Source organism: Ahaetulla prasina, chromosome 9 (genome assembly GCF_028640845.1).
Source record: "Ahaetulla prasina isolate Xishuangbanna chromosome 9, ASM2864084v1, whole genome shotgun sequence".
Taxonomy (NCBI): Eukaryota; Metazoa; Chordata; class Lepidosauria; order Squamata; family Colubridae; genus Ahaetulla; species Ahaetulla prasina.
Window position 1 is genome coordinate 25,736,669 of NC_080547.1, and position 19,949 is coordinate 25,756,617.

The following is a 19,949-nucleotide window of genomic DNA, read 5'->3' on the forward strand; positions in this document are numbered from 1 at the left end:
TAGGTTGTACTGCTCAAAACCACAAGGGGCTAGCGTGGGAGTAGCTTTTGACCCATCACTTTCTATGGATGACCTGATGGCAACAGGAAAGGTGCCATTTGTCAGCTTCATTGTGTTTTCTAGCTGCATTCCTTCCTTAAGATAGCCGGCTATGTCCCAGTGAAGGCTCCAATCTTTTTTACGTGGAGCTGCTTTTAAAACAGTCCAGTAGAAAATGCTGCTGTTTAACAATCCACTAGGAGTAAAATTTGTCCTTTGTTTCTGTTGCCATTTGTACCAGGCTTGTTTTAAAGCCGGGGTCTCCAACCTTGGCCCCTTTAAGACTCAGCAAAGCTGGCTGAGGAATTCTGGGAGTTGAAGTCCACAAGTCTTAAAGGGACCAAGGTTGGAGACCCCTGTTTTAAAGAGTTGGCATTGCCCTTTCAATACTCTGAATCAGTGTTTTTCAAAGATGACTACTTTAAGATGTGTGGACGTCAACTCCCAAAACTCCCAAGCTGATCTAAATCAAACATCAGAAATCTGAGATCCTTCGGATGTTTTGCTGGACAACCTACAGCAGTCTCAGTCAGCCAGGCCAGTATTAATGGTTGCTGGAAGGTATTGCAGGAAGCATCTGGAAAGCCCACCAGGATTTTAAATTGCTTAAAAAATATTCCCCAATCACTTGGTTTCAGCCTTGGCAGCTCTGTTCTTTGCTTTTCACTTATGGGTGAATCGGCAGGTGCAAATGAGTGGGTCTTCTCAGCAATGAGATTGTAACTGTAGGCCACCTTCCTGGCAGATTTTCTCTTGCATGTTCCTCATCATCTCGACTGTCATGATGTTTTCTCCCCAATTTTATGGTAAACATCAATCTATAAGCAAATAAAATTTGGCTTGATGTTAATACATTCATTGCTTCTGAATAGTTCCAAGTTGATATCAAGCCTGGGATTTAATTTCGGGGTTTTTTTTTTCTATCAATATTATCAGAAAATTCGGAGACTTGGAAAATTATGCTGGATCCTGTGGCCCAAGGAGGCCCTTATACTATAGAGGTACACCAGTACATCAAGGAAGAAGTGTCCAATTTGTCATTAAAAGATATCTACTTTGGAGATGTTTGGATTTGCAGTGGACAGAGTAACATGGAGATGACTGTTTCACAGGTGAACTACATTCCTATAATTTCCAGTTATGGTTTAAGGCAGGGGTCTCCAACCTTGGCAACTTTAAGCCTGGCGGACTTCAACTCCCAGAATTCCCAGCCAGCTTTGCTTGGTGTTGAAGTCCGCCAGGCTTAAAGTTGTCAAGGTTGGAGACCCCTGGTTTAAGGACCATGCAAGAGAGGGATCAGATGACAAAGCATTCTGGGAACTCATATCAAGCCTCTTGATTCTGCTTATGGAGACCCAGGCTAAGAATTACTTCTGTTAAAAGGATATTTTGGGCTTATTCTTATGATACTTAAGCTCTCAACCTAAAGTCCAGATTGTGATTCAGACATTCTGCCTTAACCATGAGCAATAGCAATAACACTTGGACTTATATACCACTTCATAGTGCTTTTACAGCCCTCTCTAAGCGGTTTACAGAATCTGCATATTGCCTCCAACAATCTGGGTCCTTATTTTACCCACCTCGGAAGGATGGAAGGCTGAGTCAACCTGGAGCCTGGTGAGATTTGAATTGCTGAACTGCAGCTAGCAGTCAGCTGAAGTAGCCTGCAGTACTGCACTCTAACCACTGCACCACCTTGGCTCAATCTATACTTATTTTTTGTTTCTGGTTTACTTGTTCTAACCCGTAGCTCTATGGGTTATAGAAAACTAGATTTGAAAACTATCTTACAACTTCTAATATCCAATAAAAATGCAGCAGCTTATGACCGCAAGCGTATGTATGCCTAGTTTAGTTTTTTTTTTTTAAAGGAAATGTTAGGACACTATGTGCTAGTGCGCCCTGAGTCCTTCGGGAGAAGGGCAGTATAAAAATTTGATTAAATAAATAAAATAAATAAATAAATAGAATATCAACAAGGCAGGAGGGAGACCAACAGATCACAGCTGATCCTGGCTCGTTCTGTTGCCTGCAAGTGTGGATGTACTTTGTCAATACTTTTGTTTTGCTTCCTAGATATTCAATGCTAGCAAGGAGATGGAAGATGCATCCAAGTATCCCCTTGTGCGGATATTTTCCACTGCCCTTATTCAGTCAGAAGTGGAACTGCAGGACCTTGGAGGCATCAACTTGCAGTGGTCCATTCCAACAGCCAGTAAGAGCCTGACTTACATCAAACATCTAGCAAGAAATCAGCAGGATAAATAAGATATTTTTCATGTTATGGTTGATTGGTGGGCTAAGAACTGGCCATTTTAGTTGGATAATGGCAGCTTGGCCAGCGTAACATATTTGGAGGAACAGCAAGTATCGGAAGGCCAAATTGCATGAGGGTTAGGCTTAATTATTTGAATGGGTCCTTCATACTTGATCTTTTTACAATGCATATTTTCTAATTTAAGGTAATTGTTGTATTATTTCTGCAACATCAGAATGTTCTAAACTTTCAGAAAAATATTCCATTACACAGGAAACCTGGGCCATGGAGACTTCAGCTACTTTTCTGCAGTATGTTGGCTGTTTGGCCAGTATTTGTTCGAGAAACTCAAGTACCCCATAGGGTTGATAGATACCTCCTGGGGAGGGACTCCAGTTGAGGCCTGGTCCTCCAAGAAGGCCTTGAATGAATGTGGTCTGTTAGAGTATATTGAAAGGTAAGGAAAACTGACTCGTGTATCTGTTTTTTTAATTAATCTGAGACTTTCCAACCTAGATAACGAGTTTGCATATTGGCTGAGCCATGGTTTATGTCACTATGATTTATCTTCCGTTCGCATGCTCTGCTATAAACCTCACTTTGCAAACCATCTTGGCTGTGTTTGCACATTGCATTAAGCTAAAAATCACCATTACGGCTTAATATTCGGAAAGAGTTATGTGACTCTACACCCTCCTAACGGTTTTTCTCTGGTAACTACTACATTTTCCCCTTCTAATAGTTTACTGTACTGCTTAATTCAGGATGCGTCCAATAAAATTAAAAATCATCTTGGGTGCAGTGAGAAAGTGTAATCATTCCTTTCAATCCATACCAGTTAAAGGGACCAGTTTTCCCCATAAATTAGAGGAGTGCATGAAAGGAATCCATAAGTTAATTATGTGTCTCATTCCTCCAACCCTACAATCTTTGAGTGCTAGGATTCAGTGTGTGTGATTCAGTGTGTGTGTGTGATTATATGTCCCCCTTATGTTGCAAATGAACTACTGCCCTTTTATGTGTCTTCCAAGAGTTAAAGGACCACATTCCAGAACAACATCAGTTAGAGAAAGCTATTTTACTAAGCAAAGCTCTCTCTTTTTTTGCCTTAATGAAGTAGGCCTGATCCTTGATGGCATTAGCGATCAATAATTCAGGTGCCTGTTTTGGATGTTTTTCATGAAACAAAAAAAAATGAAATTAGGATATAGGAATTTGATGATTAGAAAAATACTACATAATGGAAAAAATGAAAGTCATGTTGTAACCTTACAATAAGAGGTCAATTCCAGTTTATAATTATATCTGTTGTAGCAGACAGTTGGAAGGCATTTCTTTGTATTTCTTTTCCCTTTTTTTGCACTTTTGGCTTTGCATTTTCTTTCTGTTCTCTTATTTCTATTTCTAATATTCTTATCCTTTTACTTTAAAAACTCTAATAAAGTTATTTGTAAAAGTAATTCAGTAATTGTGACAACCAAGTTGTCTTTTTTTTTTTTACAAAGAAAGCTCCCGATCTTTCAGAATCTACCTGGTGAGAACTCTTTACTCATTATTTTTCATGCTGTCTTACAGAAGTCCTCCCTCGTACCTCGATGCTGGTCCCCGAGAAGCATCCGTGCTGTGGAATGCAATGATTCACCCTTTCGTCAACATGACCATCCAAGGAGTTATATGGTATCAAGGTATGTTTGAGTACCAGTGCAAGATTGGACTGGAATGCTGCTGCCCCTCCCTGCTAATGTATTGGACCTTTGTCTACTGCAGGGGAAGCCAACACTCTTATGAACACTGATATGTACAATTGCACCTTCCCTGCACTCATTGACGATTGGCGAAAAGCCTTTCATGAAGGATCCGATGGTCAAACCAATAAGCAGTTTCCCTTTGGTTTCGTTCAGGTAAGCATATGAGGGAAATGCAGTCCTGGTCAGGTTATTTGGGCTCGTTTAAATCTGTTCCTTTAAATTTTGATGTCATCCTTTTCAAGATGAAGAATCTTCCTATCTAAATAGATGTCCTGATCTAAAGCTTTTTTTTTTTTTTTTGAAAGTTTTAAAAAACAAAAACATTTTTCCCCCTTTTTTCCCCCTCCCTCCCAAAAAAAAAAAAAAAACCCTTCCCCCCTCCCTCCCCCCCCCCCGGCTTCCCGGGTCAATCACAAGGTATTGTTATACATAAACCAAACATAGAATAAAATTTTCCCTTCCAATCCAAATAACCACATCCAAAGCTTTTCATCTCCCAACCCCCTCCCCATTACATAAAATAACTTTCTAATTATTCAAAGGCAATCTGATATTTCTTAATCTGATATCTGTTTTGTAGATAATCAATCCATTTTTTCCATTCAATTAAATATCATTCCTCGGTATTGTCTTTTAAAACGCTGAGATTTTAGCCATCTCAGCCAAATTAATAACTTTCAATATCCATTCTTCTATTGTAGGTATCTCTTCTTCTTCCAGTATTGTCCAATCAACAGTCTTGCTGCTGTTATTAAATTCAGAATCAATTTAGTCTCAATCCCTGTACAATCCGTTATAATTCCCAAAAGGAAAAATTGTGGCAGGAACTTTATCTTCTTCTTCAGTACATTTTGAATAATCCACCAAATTCTTATCCAAAAGACCTTAATTTTCTTGCAAGTCCACCAAATATGAAAATATGTAGCATCATCACAATCACACCTCCAACATTTCGCTTGAATATTAGGATACATACATGATAATTTTTTGGGATCTAAGTGCCATCTATAAAACATCTTATAAAAATTTTCCTTAAATTCTGTGCTTGTGTAAACTTAACATTTCTAACCCAAATTTTCTCCCATGTTTCCAACATTATTGGTTCCTGAATATTCTGTGCCCATTTTATCATACAATCCTTTACCAAATCCTTTTCGAATCTATTTCAAGCAACACATTATACAATCTCTTTATATGCTCCTGGGTCTGATTTCTAATTTGCTTTATTAAATTTTCCTCCTTTGCATTATACCAATTTTTGATCTTCTTTCCATCTAGCACTTATTTGCCCATATTGAAACCAAGTATAATTCCTCCTTCTTCATTTTAATACCTGTAATGATTTTAATTGCAATCTACCTCCTTCAGCATACAAAAGTTCTTTATAAGTAATCATTTCCTGTTTCTGTTCTATATTTATATTCTCTATTGCATGTCTAGGGCTCGCCCATATAGGAATCTTGTATTCTAATTTATAGGAATATTTTTCCAGACCCAAAAGAGCACTTCTCAACACATGATTCTTAAAAGCCCTATCCACTTTAATTCCATAAAATAAGTACGCATGCCATCCATATAACAAGTCATAACCTTCTATATTCAAAATTCTTTCCTCTGTTAAGTTAAACCAGTCACTTATTACTGAAAGGGCTACTGCTTCATAATATAATTTAAAGTTAGGCATTCTTAAACCACCTCTTTCCCGTGAGTCCTGTATTATTTTCATTTTAACCCTCGCCTTTTTACCCTGCCATATAAATTTGTTAATCCCAATCTGCCAATCTTCCAAATTTTTATCCTTTTTAATTATTGGTATCATCTGGAACAGAAACAAAAATCTAGGTAACACATTCATTTTAATCCTTCCCAATAGGGATAACTGTAATTTCTTCCAGCCACTCATATCATTCTGAACTTTTGCCATAGCAAGTCATAATTATTCTTATAAAGTTTCTTGTTCGATGAGCTAATATAGACCCTAAATATTTAACCTTTTTACTACCTCAAATCCTGTCATTTCCTCTAGTTTTTGTTTCTGTTGTATAGACATATTTTTAATTATCACTTTTGTTTTATTCTGATTTATTTTAAATCCTGATACCTTTCCATATTTATCAATTACTTCCAACAAAATCTACTTGAATTTATAGGATTCATTAACGTAACCACTACATCATCTGCAAAAGCTCTAACTTTATACTCATATTGTCTAATCTTAATTCCTTCTATTTTCATTAATTCTCGTATTTTATCTAATAATGGTTCCAGAGTCAAAACAAACAATAATGGTGATAAGGGACAACCCTGTCTCGTTCCTTCGCAATCTTAATAACTTCTGTCAAACTACCATTTACTATAATCTGTGCTGTTTGCTCTCCATAAATCGCTTTAATTATTCTAATAAAACAGTCTCCAAATTGCATTTTCTCTATTAATTTAAATAAAAAATCCCAATGCAATCGATCAAAGGCTTTCTCTGCATCCAAAAAAATAAGTGCCGCTGAAGTATTCTTCTTTTCCAAATATTCCAATATATTAATAATCTGTCTAACATTATTCCTCATCTGCCTCCCTTTTATAAAACCAGATTGATCAGTATGAATTCTTTGTTGTAAAACTAACATTAATCTATTTGCTATTATTTTTACAAAATCTTATAATCATTATTTAAAAGTGAAATCGGCCTGTAGTTACCAGGTTTAGAGCAGTCTTGCTCCTCTTTCGGTATCAGTGAAATAAAAGATGTTTTCCATGACGGGGTATTCCACTCCTAATTGTATCTGATTAAATAATTCTTTAAGTGGGCCTAATATTTCATCCTGTGTTTTTTATAATAAGTTGCTGTAAGACCATCTGTACCAGGGTTTTCCCATTTTAATTGTTTAATTGCCTCCACTATTTCTCCAGTAGCTATCGGCCGATTCAGCTCCTCCTCTGTTCTAATGTTAGAATATTAACCTTATAATCTTTCAAATAATCATAAATGTCCCTATTCAATATTTTGTCTTTTGCATATAGTGCAGTATAAAATTCTGAGAATGCCTTTTTAATTTTATCCTGTTGGTATATCTCTTTACCTTTATATTCTATTTTTTGTATGTCACGTGCTTTCTGTTTCTTCCTTAAATTATATGCCAACCATCTCCCAGGTTTATTTGCATTACAAAAGGTATTATGTTTAGCATATTGTATATTCGTTGCCACCTGGTCTGCCATTAACATATTAAATTGACTCTGTAATATTTTTATAGCCTCTTTAAGTTTGTGATCTTGTGGGTTTTGAATTAATAACTGTTGCTTCCTTTGAATTTCTTCTTCCAAATACCTACGCTGCCTTTGTTTATTATTCCTTTGCCTATTGTCCAAGTAAATCAATATCCCTCTAGTAAACGCTTTGCTCGCCTCCCACACAGTTCCTATAGGTGTCCCTTTGTACATATTAAAATCAAAAAATTCTTTTAACTGTTTCTTACAATAAGTTACATTATCCTCATATCTAAACAGATTTTCATTCAACCTCCATGTTCTACCACCTTTTTTCCCTTGTAATAATTCCATCCATACTGGGCTATGGTCAGTTAAACACCTCGGAAATATCTTCGTTTTCTTCACCCTAGAAAGCAAGTCATTAGAAATTAAAATAAAATCAATACGTGAAAAAGATTGATGCCTATCAGAAAAAAAAGTAAAATCTCTCTCATCTGGATTCCGTAACCTCCATATATCTCTAAACTCAAAGTCTTCCATCATTTCAAAAAAGGATTTTGGTAATTTTGCATGTATAGGTATCTTCTTGGAGGAGGTTCTCTTATCCCTTCTTGTATCAATTACTCCATTCCAGTCTCCTAATAAAATAAACGAACTATAATCCCAGAGGGTCAACCTCTCATGTAACATTTTGTAAAACTTTTCTTGTTGCTGATTAGGTGCATAAATACCTATCACCAAAGTCTTTTTTGCATCTATCACCAGTTCAATAGCAATAAATCTTCCTTGAATATCTGCCTCAATTAACTTAGCTGGTATATCCTTCCTGATATATACAACAATTCCATGCTTCTTTTCCAAAGCTGATGCAACAAAATGGTTACCCAATTTTGAATTAATTAAATATTTTTGGTCTGATAATTTTATATGTGTCTCTTGCAAACAAATCACATCATTTTTAAATTGTTTCAAGTAGTGAAATATTTTCCTTCTTTTCTGAGCTGAATTCAAGCCATTAACATTCCATGACAAGATTCTATTTGCCATTACTGGCCTCCTGAAGCTTTGAAGCAGACAACAGCTCCTCCTCCGGTATCTTCCGTCTAGCTCCTCCCACAGCTTCCATACTGGGATCCTGACTTTTACTTTGAGACTGTTGCTCTTCTTTACGCTTAAGGGCTCCTCTTGTCACCCTTTGCTCTTGTGGTTCCTCTAATACTGGCAGCAATAAAGGCTCTTGGATTACCACGCCTTCTTGAGTCTCTTGAAGTTTTCTATCACTTCTATTTCGACTTTCAAAACTGTAGAAAGAAAATCCTTTGCCTTTAAAACAGTGTCAATTCTATATCTCCTTCCTTGATAGAATACTGTCAGTCCAACTGGCACCTCCCATCTGAATTGAATCTGATGTTTTTTAAGTTCTTGTGTAAAAAGCAAATTCCTTCCTGTCTCTTAACATCTTTGAAGGAATCTCTTTCAACACCTTCAACTCCTGTTCTCCAATTTTAAAGTTGTCTGATATGAAACTTGCAGAATCTGATTTCTCATAGTCCTTTTCACAAAATAAACCACAATGTCCCGAGGAAGCTTTCTCTGTCTTGCAATCCAAGAATTAACTCTATATATTTTATCAATTTGGTAAGCTACCTCTTGGGGTCCACTTCAATAAATTCAGCCAATGCTTCTGATATAATTTTTCTTAAGTCTTCTCTCGCTCTTCTTGCATACCACGAATTCTAAGAGCTCCTTCCATAAGTTTATATTGTAATATCACAACCTGATCTTCATTTTGATCCACTTTTTCTGAACACCTTTCATTTTGTCTTCTAAATGCTTATTTGACTGAGAGATCTGTTGCATTTCCACTTCCAATCCTTCAATTTTTACTCAGTCCTTGAACTGCCATAAGAATATCTTCTCTTATTTTTGCATTAAAATTCTCCATCATCTCTTTTGCCTATCTTCAGAAAGTTTTAATTGTTCTTTCAATATTTCCTCAAGACTTGGTTCAGATCCCTTCTTCCAGAAGGCTTTAAAGGTTTAGCTGCCATTCTGTCTTCAAAAGAATCAGGAATTCAAACTTAATAACTCTCCTTCCTCCTTTCAGTATAAAAACTCCGTTTGTAACAATCCACAAATAACGCTGCTTCATCGTACTAAAAAATTTTACTTTCACTTTCAGACGCCATTTTAAAAGTCAATTAATCAAAGACAAAGAAAGGTTTCAAGTTTCAAAAAGGGAGTCGGTACTTGCCGTGCTGATTCTACATGAAAGATCGAACGCTTGTGAAATTCCCGTCTGCTTAGAATATCAATCAATTTAATAAGTCCTTTAGAGCAGAAGCGACATTCCCACTCCTTTTTCCTGATAAAAACAGGAGCGTGCTGAAATTGGAGGGAGTGGAATTCGGTGGGGTCATAAATCCAGGAAAATTCGCTCTTAAGAGCAAACCCCCTGTCAGACCTGCCACTTTCCCACAACTCTGATAACCTCTTTCACCCAGAGGTTATGCTAAGCTCAGTGAACAGTGATTTTTTTTCTGTTTCACTGACTTTTACAATCTTCTAACACGGAGTGCTCTGTTAGAGCACCCAGCAGGAGGGTGACGTCACTGGAGCCTCGGGAGCAGAGTCCTGATCTAAAGCTTTTGATGTGAATGTTTTATGGTAGGTTGTCATCATAAAATACAAGGGACATGTGCAGAAAAGTGGTATTTTGCTAAATCATTTAGATGTAGCCTTAGACTTCTGTTTCTAATTATTTCTGAAATTCTTAATCAGTGATAAATACTGGTTCATATTTCCAGATTCATGATTTCCTCTTCCAAGCATTGGCTAGATTTGCACATTGCTCTAAGTTGTAGTGGGTTTTAATCATAATTATTGAAAAAGTCAGTGGACTTGTTTAGATAACTAAGCACGTGACTGGATTTACACATATAGTCAGCCAAAACTAAACAGATTATGACTCATTGTGATGCATGGATCCATTCATACTATGTAAGACCTCAGACTTCAACCCCTGTCTGTTTCAGCCATAGAGAACAGTGCGTCAGGAACTGTTAACTGTTAAGCAGCAGGCTTAACTGTTAGGTCTCTAATAATGCATGTGGTTTTATGAAGCCACTGCTTTGTCATTCCCCAGTTTGTTTTCCAGATGCAATGGATTTTAATTCTCATAATTCTTCAGACAGCATGCCATTTTCCTGACTACAATTCTTATTCCTGAGAACTATAAGAGTTGATCCAGTACATGTGAAAGTTACCATGTTGAGGAAGGCTGCCTAATATTGAGACAATGGAATTATGCAAAAGGTTTGTTTTTCCCACTTGCTGCTCTTATAGCAGGGGTCTCCAACCTTGGCAACTTTAAGACTTGTGGACTTAAGCTCTCAGAATTAAGCTCCCAGAACTCTGGGAGTTGAAGTCCACAAGTCTAAAGTTGCCAAGGTTGGAGACCCCTGTCTTATAGTATCGAGACCCAAGAACTTTGTGCCTTTGGGGCCAAGAAGGATTGTTTGTTGGTAGAGTATAATAACCAACTATGGACTGTTTCCATTCTCAGATTGTGTATGTATGTTTCTACAATCATAAGTGAATGATGGTTATTAAGGGTAAAGATCAGGACTTTCATAGCTGTTCTGTCCATGATTTGTATCCAGGACTTTCAGTTTGAGTAGGAACTGACTAGAATGACAAGTTGTGACATCTGTAGCTAGTTTTTCTTGAAGATCTCCATTCTTTACCCACTTTCAGTTATGTACAGTTCAGCACGTGCAGATAAACAAGTTTCCACGTATTCGGTGGCATCAAACTGCAGACTACGGCTATGTCCCTAATAAGAGAATGTCTAATACTTTCATGGCTGTTACGATAGATCTTGGTGATAACGAATCTCCTTATGGCAGGTACATTTTAAAATTGCTTGAGATCTGTCCTCTAATCTCCTGGAAGTTTTCTTCTCTCATTAAAAATGCTTCTGTTTTCTTTGAAAACTGATACTGCAGTGTGGTCACATCAGTCTTGATAGAAGGAGTCAAAGATGACAGCATCACAGGGAGAGGGAGAAACAAGCAGGTGGAATGTGTGAAGAAACAAGTGATGTGTACGTAGGAGGAGAAAAAAGTAGATGTGCAAACAGAGAAGGGGACTGTGACATGAATTTGGAGGGTGAACCAAAGCTGGTTGAAAGAAGGATGGGTGGGATTTCTGTCTGTTTGATCAGAAACAGAGACTAGAAAAACAGGCTATCTAGTACCGGGTGACAACTTTTAAGACTTGTGGACTTCAACTCCTAAAATTCCCCACCCACCATGGCAAGCTGGGTAATTCTGGGAATTGAAGTCCATGGGTCTTAAAATTGCCAACGTTGGAGATCACTGATCTAGTAAATAGTACTAATTGGCAGTTCCCAAAAAAGTGACTGTTACCCTATTCTAGTAAAAGTGCTGAAAGCCATCTTAAGGATTTATCAAATTCATTTTGGGCACAATCTATTATGGACTAGAGTTCTTATCATCTGATGAAATGAATTTTATCCCATGGGAAAAATGAACTGCACTATAGTTTATAATGTCCCAAGCCTGAGATTGATTCCTAACAATGAGAGCCAGAATCAAGAAGAGAGAGTGATGGCAGATTGCAAAACCGAAAAATACAAGTCTGGTAAGTACAACATGAGATGGGTTCTAGAAGCTTTTGGCTGGCATTTATTAAATTTGTATGCCATCTACCTCTCTATTAAGCAGCTCTGATATCCATTCAGACTTCTTGTTCTTCATGAAATGGCACCTTTACTTCCAGCTTTCACTTGCAATATTTAAAGCTGCCAGCTGCTTAGCCTTTTAAAACATGAGCATGAAAAAAGGGGAGGGGCTTAGTTCCAATTGACCCCTCTCATCCCTTTTCTTTGTCCTTCAGCATCCACCCCCGGGATAAGCGGACTGTGGCCTACAGGTTGCATCTTGGAGCACTGGCAGTGGCTTATGGGGAGAAAAAGTAGATGTGCAAACAGAGAAGGGGACTGTGACATGAATTTGGAGGGTGAACCAAAGCTGGTTGAAAGAAGGATGGGTGGGATTTCTGTCTGTTTGATCAGAAACAGAGACTAGAAAAACAGGCTATCTAGTACCGGGTGACAACTTTTAAGATTTGTGGACTTCAACTCCTAAAATTCCCCACCCACCATGGCAAGCTGGGTAATTCTGGGAATTGAAGTCCATGGGTCTTAAAATTGCCAACGTTGGAGATCACTGATCTAGTAAATAGTACTAATTGGCAGTTCCCAAAAAAGTGACTGTTACCCTATTCTAGTAAAAGTGCTGAAAGCCATCTTAAGGATTTATCAAATTCATTTTGGGCACAATCTATTATGGACTAGAGTTCTTATCATCTGATGAAATGAATTTTATCCCATGGGAAAAATGAACTGCACTATAGTTTATAATGTCCCAAGCCTGAGATTGATTCCTAACAATGAGAGCCAGAATCAAGAAGAGAGAGTGATGGCAGATTGCAAAACCGAAAAATACAAGTCTGGTAAGTACAACATGAGATGGGTTCTAGAAGCTTTTGGCTGGCATTTATTAAATTTGTATGCCATCTACCTCTCTATTAAGCAGCTCTGATATCCATTCAGACTTCTTGTTCTTCATGAAATGGCACCTTTACTTCCAGCTTTCACTTGCAATATTTAAAGCTGCCAGCTGCTTAGCCTTTTAAAACATGAGCATGAAAAAAGGGGAGGGGCTTAGTTCCAATTGACCCCTCTCATCCCTTTTCTTTGTCCTTCAGCATCCACCCCCGGGATAAGCGGACTGTGGCCTACAGGTTGCATCTTGGAGCACTGGCAGTGGCTTATGGGGAGAAAAGTATAATCTTCCAGGGACCCTATCCTCAGAAAGTGCAAGTGAATGAAACTCATAGGCTTCTTAATATCACCTTTGAGCAATGTGTTCAGTTGCGTCACATGGACAACAAGACTTTTGAGGTAAAAGACCCGGAAGAGATGTTGACTTAGGGTTACAGCAGTTAGTGTCCAATACATCTAGTTAGCTACCTGAATGCAGCAGGATTCTCTATGCCTTGAATTATAGCCTGCTTGCCATTTATTTAAATGTAGCTGCTAAGACTATATGTATGTGTACAGTGTACATGGCCTTGTTAAAAGTTAGAGAAAGAAAATATGGGGCTAGAGCAGTGCTTCTTAACCTCAGCAACTTTAAGATACATGGACTTCAACTCCCAGAATACCACGGCCAGCATATGTGGCAGGGATATTCTGGGAGTTGAAGTCCACACATCTTAAAGTTGCTGAGGTTAAGGAACATTGGGCAAGAGAAAGGGAGAAACGGCACCAGAAAGAGGGAATTTCAGCCCAAATTCTAAAAGTGCTGTCTACTATCTTGTGCTGTGTAGGAAGCAACATACTAAACCATCATCTACTTGTCATCCTGTTAAGAGGCATTCAGCTATGGCAAGCTTTAATGAATTATAATAATACATTTTCTTGCATAAATTCCTCTAATCCTTAAAACATATAAAGTCATTGCTGTATCTTTTCCCCAGAAACTTCAAGATTAAAAGGATGAGATTTAGACACAGGTAGAGGGAGTAACAAGGACTAAAACATCTGCTCACAAATTAATGCCAAGCCCTCAGCAGTTGTTGCTTTGAAAGATGCAGAATCTGCAATTGAAGCAGTTGCTCTCTCTTGCCTTTTTGCAGGTGTGTTGCCCTAATCAGGGAACGTGCAATTGGAAACCCGCATCCATTGTGTCATCCTCTTCCTACTCGGTAATCCTACAGAACCCAACCTGTTCAGATGGCATAAAGGGCTTGCGCTACGCCTGGTCTGAATGGCCTTGTGAATACAAACAGTGTCCCATTTACAATCTACAGGACTTGCCTGCCCCTCCCTTCATTACATTTTCCCAAAATAACCCTGCATGGATTTTGCTGTGAGTGAGCTGAGAGTGAAAAGAGGAATCAGCAGCTTATTTTGCAGGCGGAAAAAAAAGTGTGGCGCACACAGCTATGGCTTACTTTTCTTAAAGCAGTAAACCTCTCCGGTTGATGACTGCAGAGAAGAATTTTAAAATGAGCAACCCAGCTACTTACTTGCCAGAAAGGTCATAGTAGGGAGGGTGGATCAGATGTTGGTGATTCTTATTCTTGCTACCTGCCTGAGGTGCCGTAATAACCGGAATTACTTTGTAAGTACTTCACTAGAAATCACACCACTTCTAAAACAATCCCTGGTTACCTGCACACAACCAAGAGAGCCAGGATTCTGAATGACGAGGCATAATGGGTGATCAATAAAAGATTCCTCTGGGAACATTGACGTTCCAGTGCATGTTTAAACGTAAGTCTTTCTGAATTTAGCAGGCCAAGCTCCCAAGTACAGATACGAGTTGGACGGGCCAGTTGTAAGATGCCGTACTGGTCCAGCCATTTGCTCTTCTCTTGTCTCCAGCTGATCTGCAGAGGAGTGTTATCAGGAAAGCAGGGAACAAACACTCCACATTCTCCCCCTCCCACTCTCCTAGGCAACTAAAGCAAGAGTAAGCCTAATACAAGCCACAGCTTTATGCTAAAAGGAATGGCCGAGCTATGGCATTCCAGATGTTGCTGGATGTCAATCCTTGGCAAGGCAATATCTAGACTGTGTATCTTGTCCCTGAAGTGAATTACTATTGACCTTCAGATTAAAATAAGGGTCTTGGGCTTCATTGTATTCCAGATCTATGTTATGTGGTACTGCCACTTGCAGCAAATTATTCTTGCAGCAAAAAAACCCCAAAACCTTTTCAAATAAGAAATGTTACATTAAAAGCACAATATCGTTTTACAAAAATAAGAACATAGAACATATATTTCTTTTTTCAAGCAAAATCCCTGGCTTAAGCCAAAAGCCAGGGAGGTTTTTCCTATGTTGGACTTGGATCAACTTGTTTTCCTCACTTGTGTATGTATGTTGTATGTTTGTCTTAGAAGAACAACCTGCCAAACAGGGATTGATCTGGTTGTGTTAAACCAAAGTAGAAAATGGGAAACAATTGATTTATAGAGCTGTGAATCAGAGTGAATCAGTTCCCTGGATTAGAGTGATGTGCTGTCTGTTGGGCATAGTGTTTAGACGAGAGGTCTCCAAACTTGCCAACTTTTAAGACTTGTGGACTTCAACTCCCAGAATTCTCCAGACAGACAGTCAAATGACTGAGATTTCCCAGTAATGTATAAGAAACAATAATAATGGATTGATCTGTGTTAAATAACACAGACTTGTGGGTAAGAGATTTATCATGTACTAGATTTATTTCGGCTAGAGGATTCCAGATGGTAGAGATTGTTTGACTTTGCTCTTCGTAAATTAACTTCTGGCATTGGGTTGTGGAATATAGATGGGTAAATCTGTCACCTTCAGTGTGTTGTGGATTCTTTGTTTCATTGATTTAACAATTTCAAATGTCCCATTTCCATGTTAGGTATTTTTTTAAAGCTGGAATCAAAATTGGTATTTTATTTTTAAATGTGTGCAGTCATGTTGCAATTCGAGCTAAAGTGTGTATTTCTGCACAGTAATTGTTTTTTCCCCCTAATAACTGGTGTTTTCGCTAATACTGGTTTGGTACACTTTCCCCTTTTTATAAATCAATGAGCTCTGCAAAATTCAGAGAAGTTGATACTTCAAAGAAGAAGTAAGTTTCAGCTTTTCTCTTGATCTGACAATGCAGAATCAAGTTCATAATTAAATATGGACCAGGTGACTTCTCCATCCATCCTTACTGTGGAACATCTGTCACTCCTGGATTGATCATCTTGTCCTTTATGTGGCCAAGTAAGATTGACAAGGGTGGGCTGAATGTAGACGGAGGTATACTTCAGATTAGCTGTAGGAGGGGTTTCCGAAATCCATGATTTAGATGGGCTGTTTCCTAAATTAGGGAGCAAGTAGGAGGTGTGTCTGTGAGAATGTCAGTTGTGATTCTGAAAACAAATCCTTGGGTGGAACATTCGTTTAAAATGTTTTGCAGTGCTGTGCCTATATTTTTGAACCCTTGTATGGCTCTTTTCTTTGTTTAACAAATTTTAAGAGTTGGAATGAAAAAGCAGTGTTAACATTTCCTATAATTACATGGCTGTTTGAGACAGCCAGGGCAAATATGGCAATTTAACTGCAAATGAAAGGATATGGAGTGTTTGCATGTAATATCCATTCTTTTTTAAAATCAAGTTATGCTTAATTTAATGGAAAGTTTTACCCTAGATAAAAAATACCTACTTTGAAATGAAATCTGCAGACAACGGCAAGATATATATGTTTGTCTACATAATCATTCTTTAAAAATGAATCTGCAAGCCTCCGGCAGGCGTCTCAGATTAATCCCCAAATTTCTATGCAGAACAACTTCCAAGGGAAAAAATTATTCATCATTTGCATTCATTCATTCAAAAGTATGCAGTTATTCAGCACAGACGTATGTGTAAGTTAATATGCAAGGAGTGATTATTTTCTATCCAAAAGAGCATGGATATTTGCCTAGCAGTTAGAATCACATTATATGGAAGATTCTAGTCACTTGTCCCAAACCTTCTAATAATTTGTGTGTATCTGGAATTAAATTCCAAACACTGTACAGGTAGTCCTTGATTTACAGCAGTTCGTTTAGTGACCTTTCAATGTTAACAATGGTACTGAAAAAAGGGACTTAAGACATTTTTCACACTTAACAACCATTGCAGCTTCCCATGGTTACATGATCAACATTCAGACGCTTGGCAACTGACTCATATTTTTTGACGGTTGCAGTGTCCCAGGATCATGTGATCCACTTTTGCGACCGTCTGACAAGCAAAGTCAATGGGGAAGCCAGATTCACTTAACAAAGGTGTCGCTTAACAATTGCAGTGATTCACTTAACTGTGGCAAGAAAAGTTGTAAAATGAGGCAAAATTCATTTAACAACTGCCTCACTTAGCAACAAGACTCAATTGTGGTCGTAACTTGAGGACTACCTCTTATGGATTTAAGAGTAAACTGGAGCAGGGCCTACATTTGATAAAATCTTTACAAGTGTACAGAAAGAGCCAGACAAAAATTCTTGGTTTACAATTGCTCCTCTTTCACAGTTCTAGAAATTTATGGGTGTTTGGATTTCTGTTTGTTTGCATAGGTAAATATTTTGGATAATGATCCTGTATGATGTAAAATGAATGAGTTATACTTGCATGTTGTGCCAATTGGTATTCTTTTGTTGTTGAGGAAATCATCTGAAATAGCAAAGTGGAAGTATGATTTCCACCCATGATTAAAAATTACAAATTGTCTTTCTGGTTTAAGTGGTCTCAATTAAAACAATCCCCTCTTGCCTGGAAGTTTGATTATTTAATAATTCACCCTGACAGGAATTGTATAAAAGAATTTGATACCACAGATTTAAGTTTAGGTCTTCCCTCTAATAATGTGTGGGCTCTAAGAAATAAGAAACATTTTGGATCAGTTTGCTCCAGCATCATTTTTCTCACAAGCTCTAGACAATTGCAGATAGCTTCAGGATGCTTCCATGCAGAGCTATTTGCAAAAAAAAACAAAAAACCCTTTTAAGAGAAAAAAAATTCTGGTTAAATTCAAAGGTGACAATCCTGATCCTGAATTGCCCAATCTGCAGTTCTTGTCCTCCTCTAAATATGCCCATCCCTGCTATAAAAAATATACTTAGTTGGGTTTTTTTTCTTTTTTATGTTTTTAAGTTTGTAAGTCTCTATATGAAAAAAGAAGATAAAACTAAGCTATGGTAAATTTTGACAGTTGATACATACATACTTTCTTTTGCTTAGATGATTTCTAAGCACATTCTTAGAATAAAGCATCCCATTACAGGGGAATGTAATTAATATAAGCTATAGAAGGTTGCACTTTTCTCTCCATGTTGTCATGTTGGTTTATATTTTGCCTTTCCACTGAGCATTGAAGGCTGTTCAATTCAATTACCTGTGAGATTCTGTTAATGGATTTGCTAGACCATTGATTTTCCTTGTTAGTGTTATTTATGCCTGCTATAATTCACAATCACTGCGCAGCAATCTGTATATGTGGCTGCTTATCAAAACAACTATCAATCTAAAGCATCCATGCTGTTATTGAATGCTGAAGAGAAGAGCATTAGCTTAATTGTATTGGATTTCTGTCTTCACTTCTTCCCAGCAACAGTTTAAAACAGCGGTCACCAACTGGTGGTCCATGAGAAAATTTTGGTGGTCTGCAGAAAAATTATTTGCATTTTTTATATTGCACTAAATACTATTTATCTTTTTAAAAATTCATATTAGTGGTCCACAGGATTTACAATTATGAATTTAGTGGTCCCTGATGTCCGAAAGATTGGTGACCCCTGGTTTCAAAGGCTGGTCTTAAACTTTGAAGAAAGCCAGTTTGGTGTCAATGTTAAAGACACAAGGTTAGAAATTGGGAAGCCTTAGCCCCACATTAGGAACTAAGCCAGCTGGGGGGAACTTTGGACCAGTCCCTCTTTGTGATACCTGGAAAGAGAAAAATCACTTCCAAAAATGGTGCAAAGAAAACATTTTCAGGAAGAAGTCTCTGCAGTCTCCAAGATTCAAGTTTGACATGGAGGCAACCAAGTACAAACTCCCCCAAACCCAGAGGTGGGCTGCTGCCGGCTCACACCAGTTCAGGCGAACTGGCAGTTAAGATTCTGCACAGTTCAGCGAACCGGCAAATCCAATCACTGACTGGCCCAGCCCCTGCTTGTGTTTTTGGCCTGTTTTCCAGGCCATTTTTTGGCCAAAAACGGCCCGGAAAACAGCCTGAAAACGGCCGAAGAAATGGCCTGAAAACAGCCTAGAAAACAGGTTGGGGCAGGGCCAGCCAGTGGTGGGATTAGCCCCAACTGGCTGAATTCTACCTCTGCCTTTGAGGTGAGTGGCCGGGAGGCAGGGTTGGGTGTGATAAGTGACGTCACCCACCTAGTTACATGACCAACCGGCCACGCCTACCCAGCCAGAGAACCGGTTGTTAAATTATTCAAGTCCCACCACTGCCCAAACCCACAACCCCTAATATTTAAAACCATAAATTATTTAGAACCACAGAATTTTCTCTGAATACTTTGCTTCTGGTTGAACTTGCTGCTCAGCTCTGATAAGTCAAGTAGTGAGTACAAGAAGCATAAGCCTCATTCATACGTTGTACTTAAACCACCACGTTCAGCTTTGGCTCAGCATGTTTTTAACACTTTAAAAAGGGGGGGCTTATCTAGCTGATTTTAATTTTATGTAATAAACAGTGGGTAAATAGAGCTGTGAACTTAATCACTGGTATTTATGATGATAGTGCCAAGTTTAAAGAATATAATTTTAACTCAATTATGCAAAGTTGTATAACATTGGAAAGATGATTCAGCTTATCAATTTCAACCAGTTTATAAACCAGTTTTTTGTGTAAAGAAATAGAGGTGTATTTCAAACTGTTTACTCCGTGGATTGTAACCACCCACTATTTTAAAAATGCATGAGGTTTATTTTTTATATACTTCTTAGTGATTTCAGAGTAGAAAACTTGAGATAATAAAAGTCTGCTTTTAAAATGAGGATCTTATAAATTTAAGGAAAGTAGCAGAGATCTGAAGGGCCAGAAAGGTTGAAGTTATCATAGAGGAAATATAAATCTA

The 19,949-nt window shown here is 37.9% G+C and overlaps 1 protein-coding gene across 5 annotated transcripts in view; it reads left to right on the plus strand.

Moving 5' to 3' along the window:
* The window catches only part of SIAE (sialic acid acetylesterase), a 37,416-nt gene that overhangs the window by 5,609 nt on the left and 11,858 nt on the right, over positions 1-19,949 (plus strand). For 3 of the 5 annotated variants that reach the window (XM_058194198.1, XM_058194197.1, XM_058194196.1), the window contains exons 4-10: positions 976-1,151; positions 2,119-2,257; positions 2,573-2,756; positions 3,875-3,984; positions 4,067-4,200; positions 11,011-11,162; positions 13,048-13,243. In XM_058194198.1, the coding sequence (XP_058050181.1) occupies positions 976-1,151; positions 2,119-2,257; positions 2,573-2,756; positions 3,875-3,984; positions 4,067-4,200; positions 11,011-11,162; positions 13,048-13,243 (1,091 nt within the window). Of the gene's footprint in view, positions 1-975; positions 1,152-2,118; positions 2,258-2,572; positions 2,757-3,874; positions 3,985-4,066; positions 4,201-11,010; positions 11,163-13,047; positions 13,244-13,980; positions 17,587-19,949 lie in introns of those variants that run through there. The other 2 variants (XM_058194195.1, XM_058194194.1) reach the window with 1 other exon arrangement.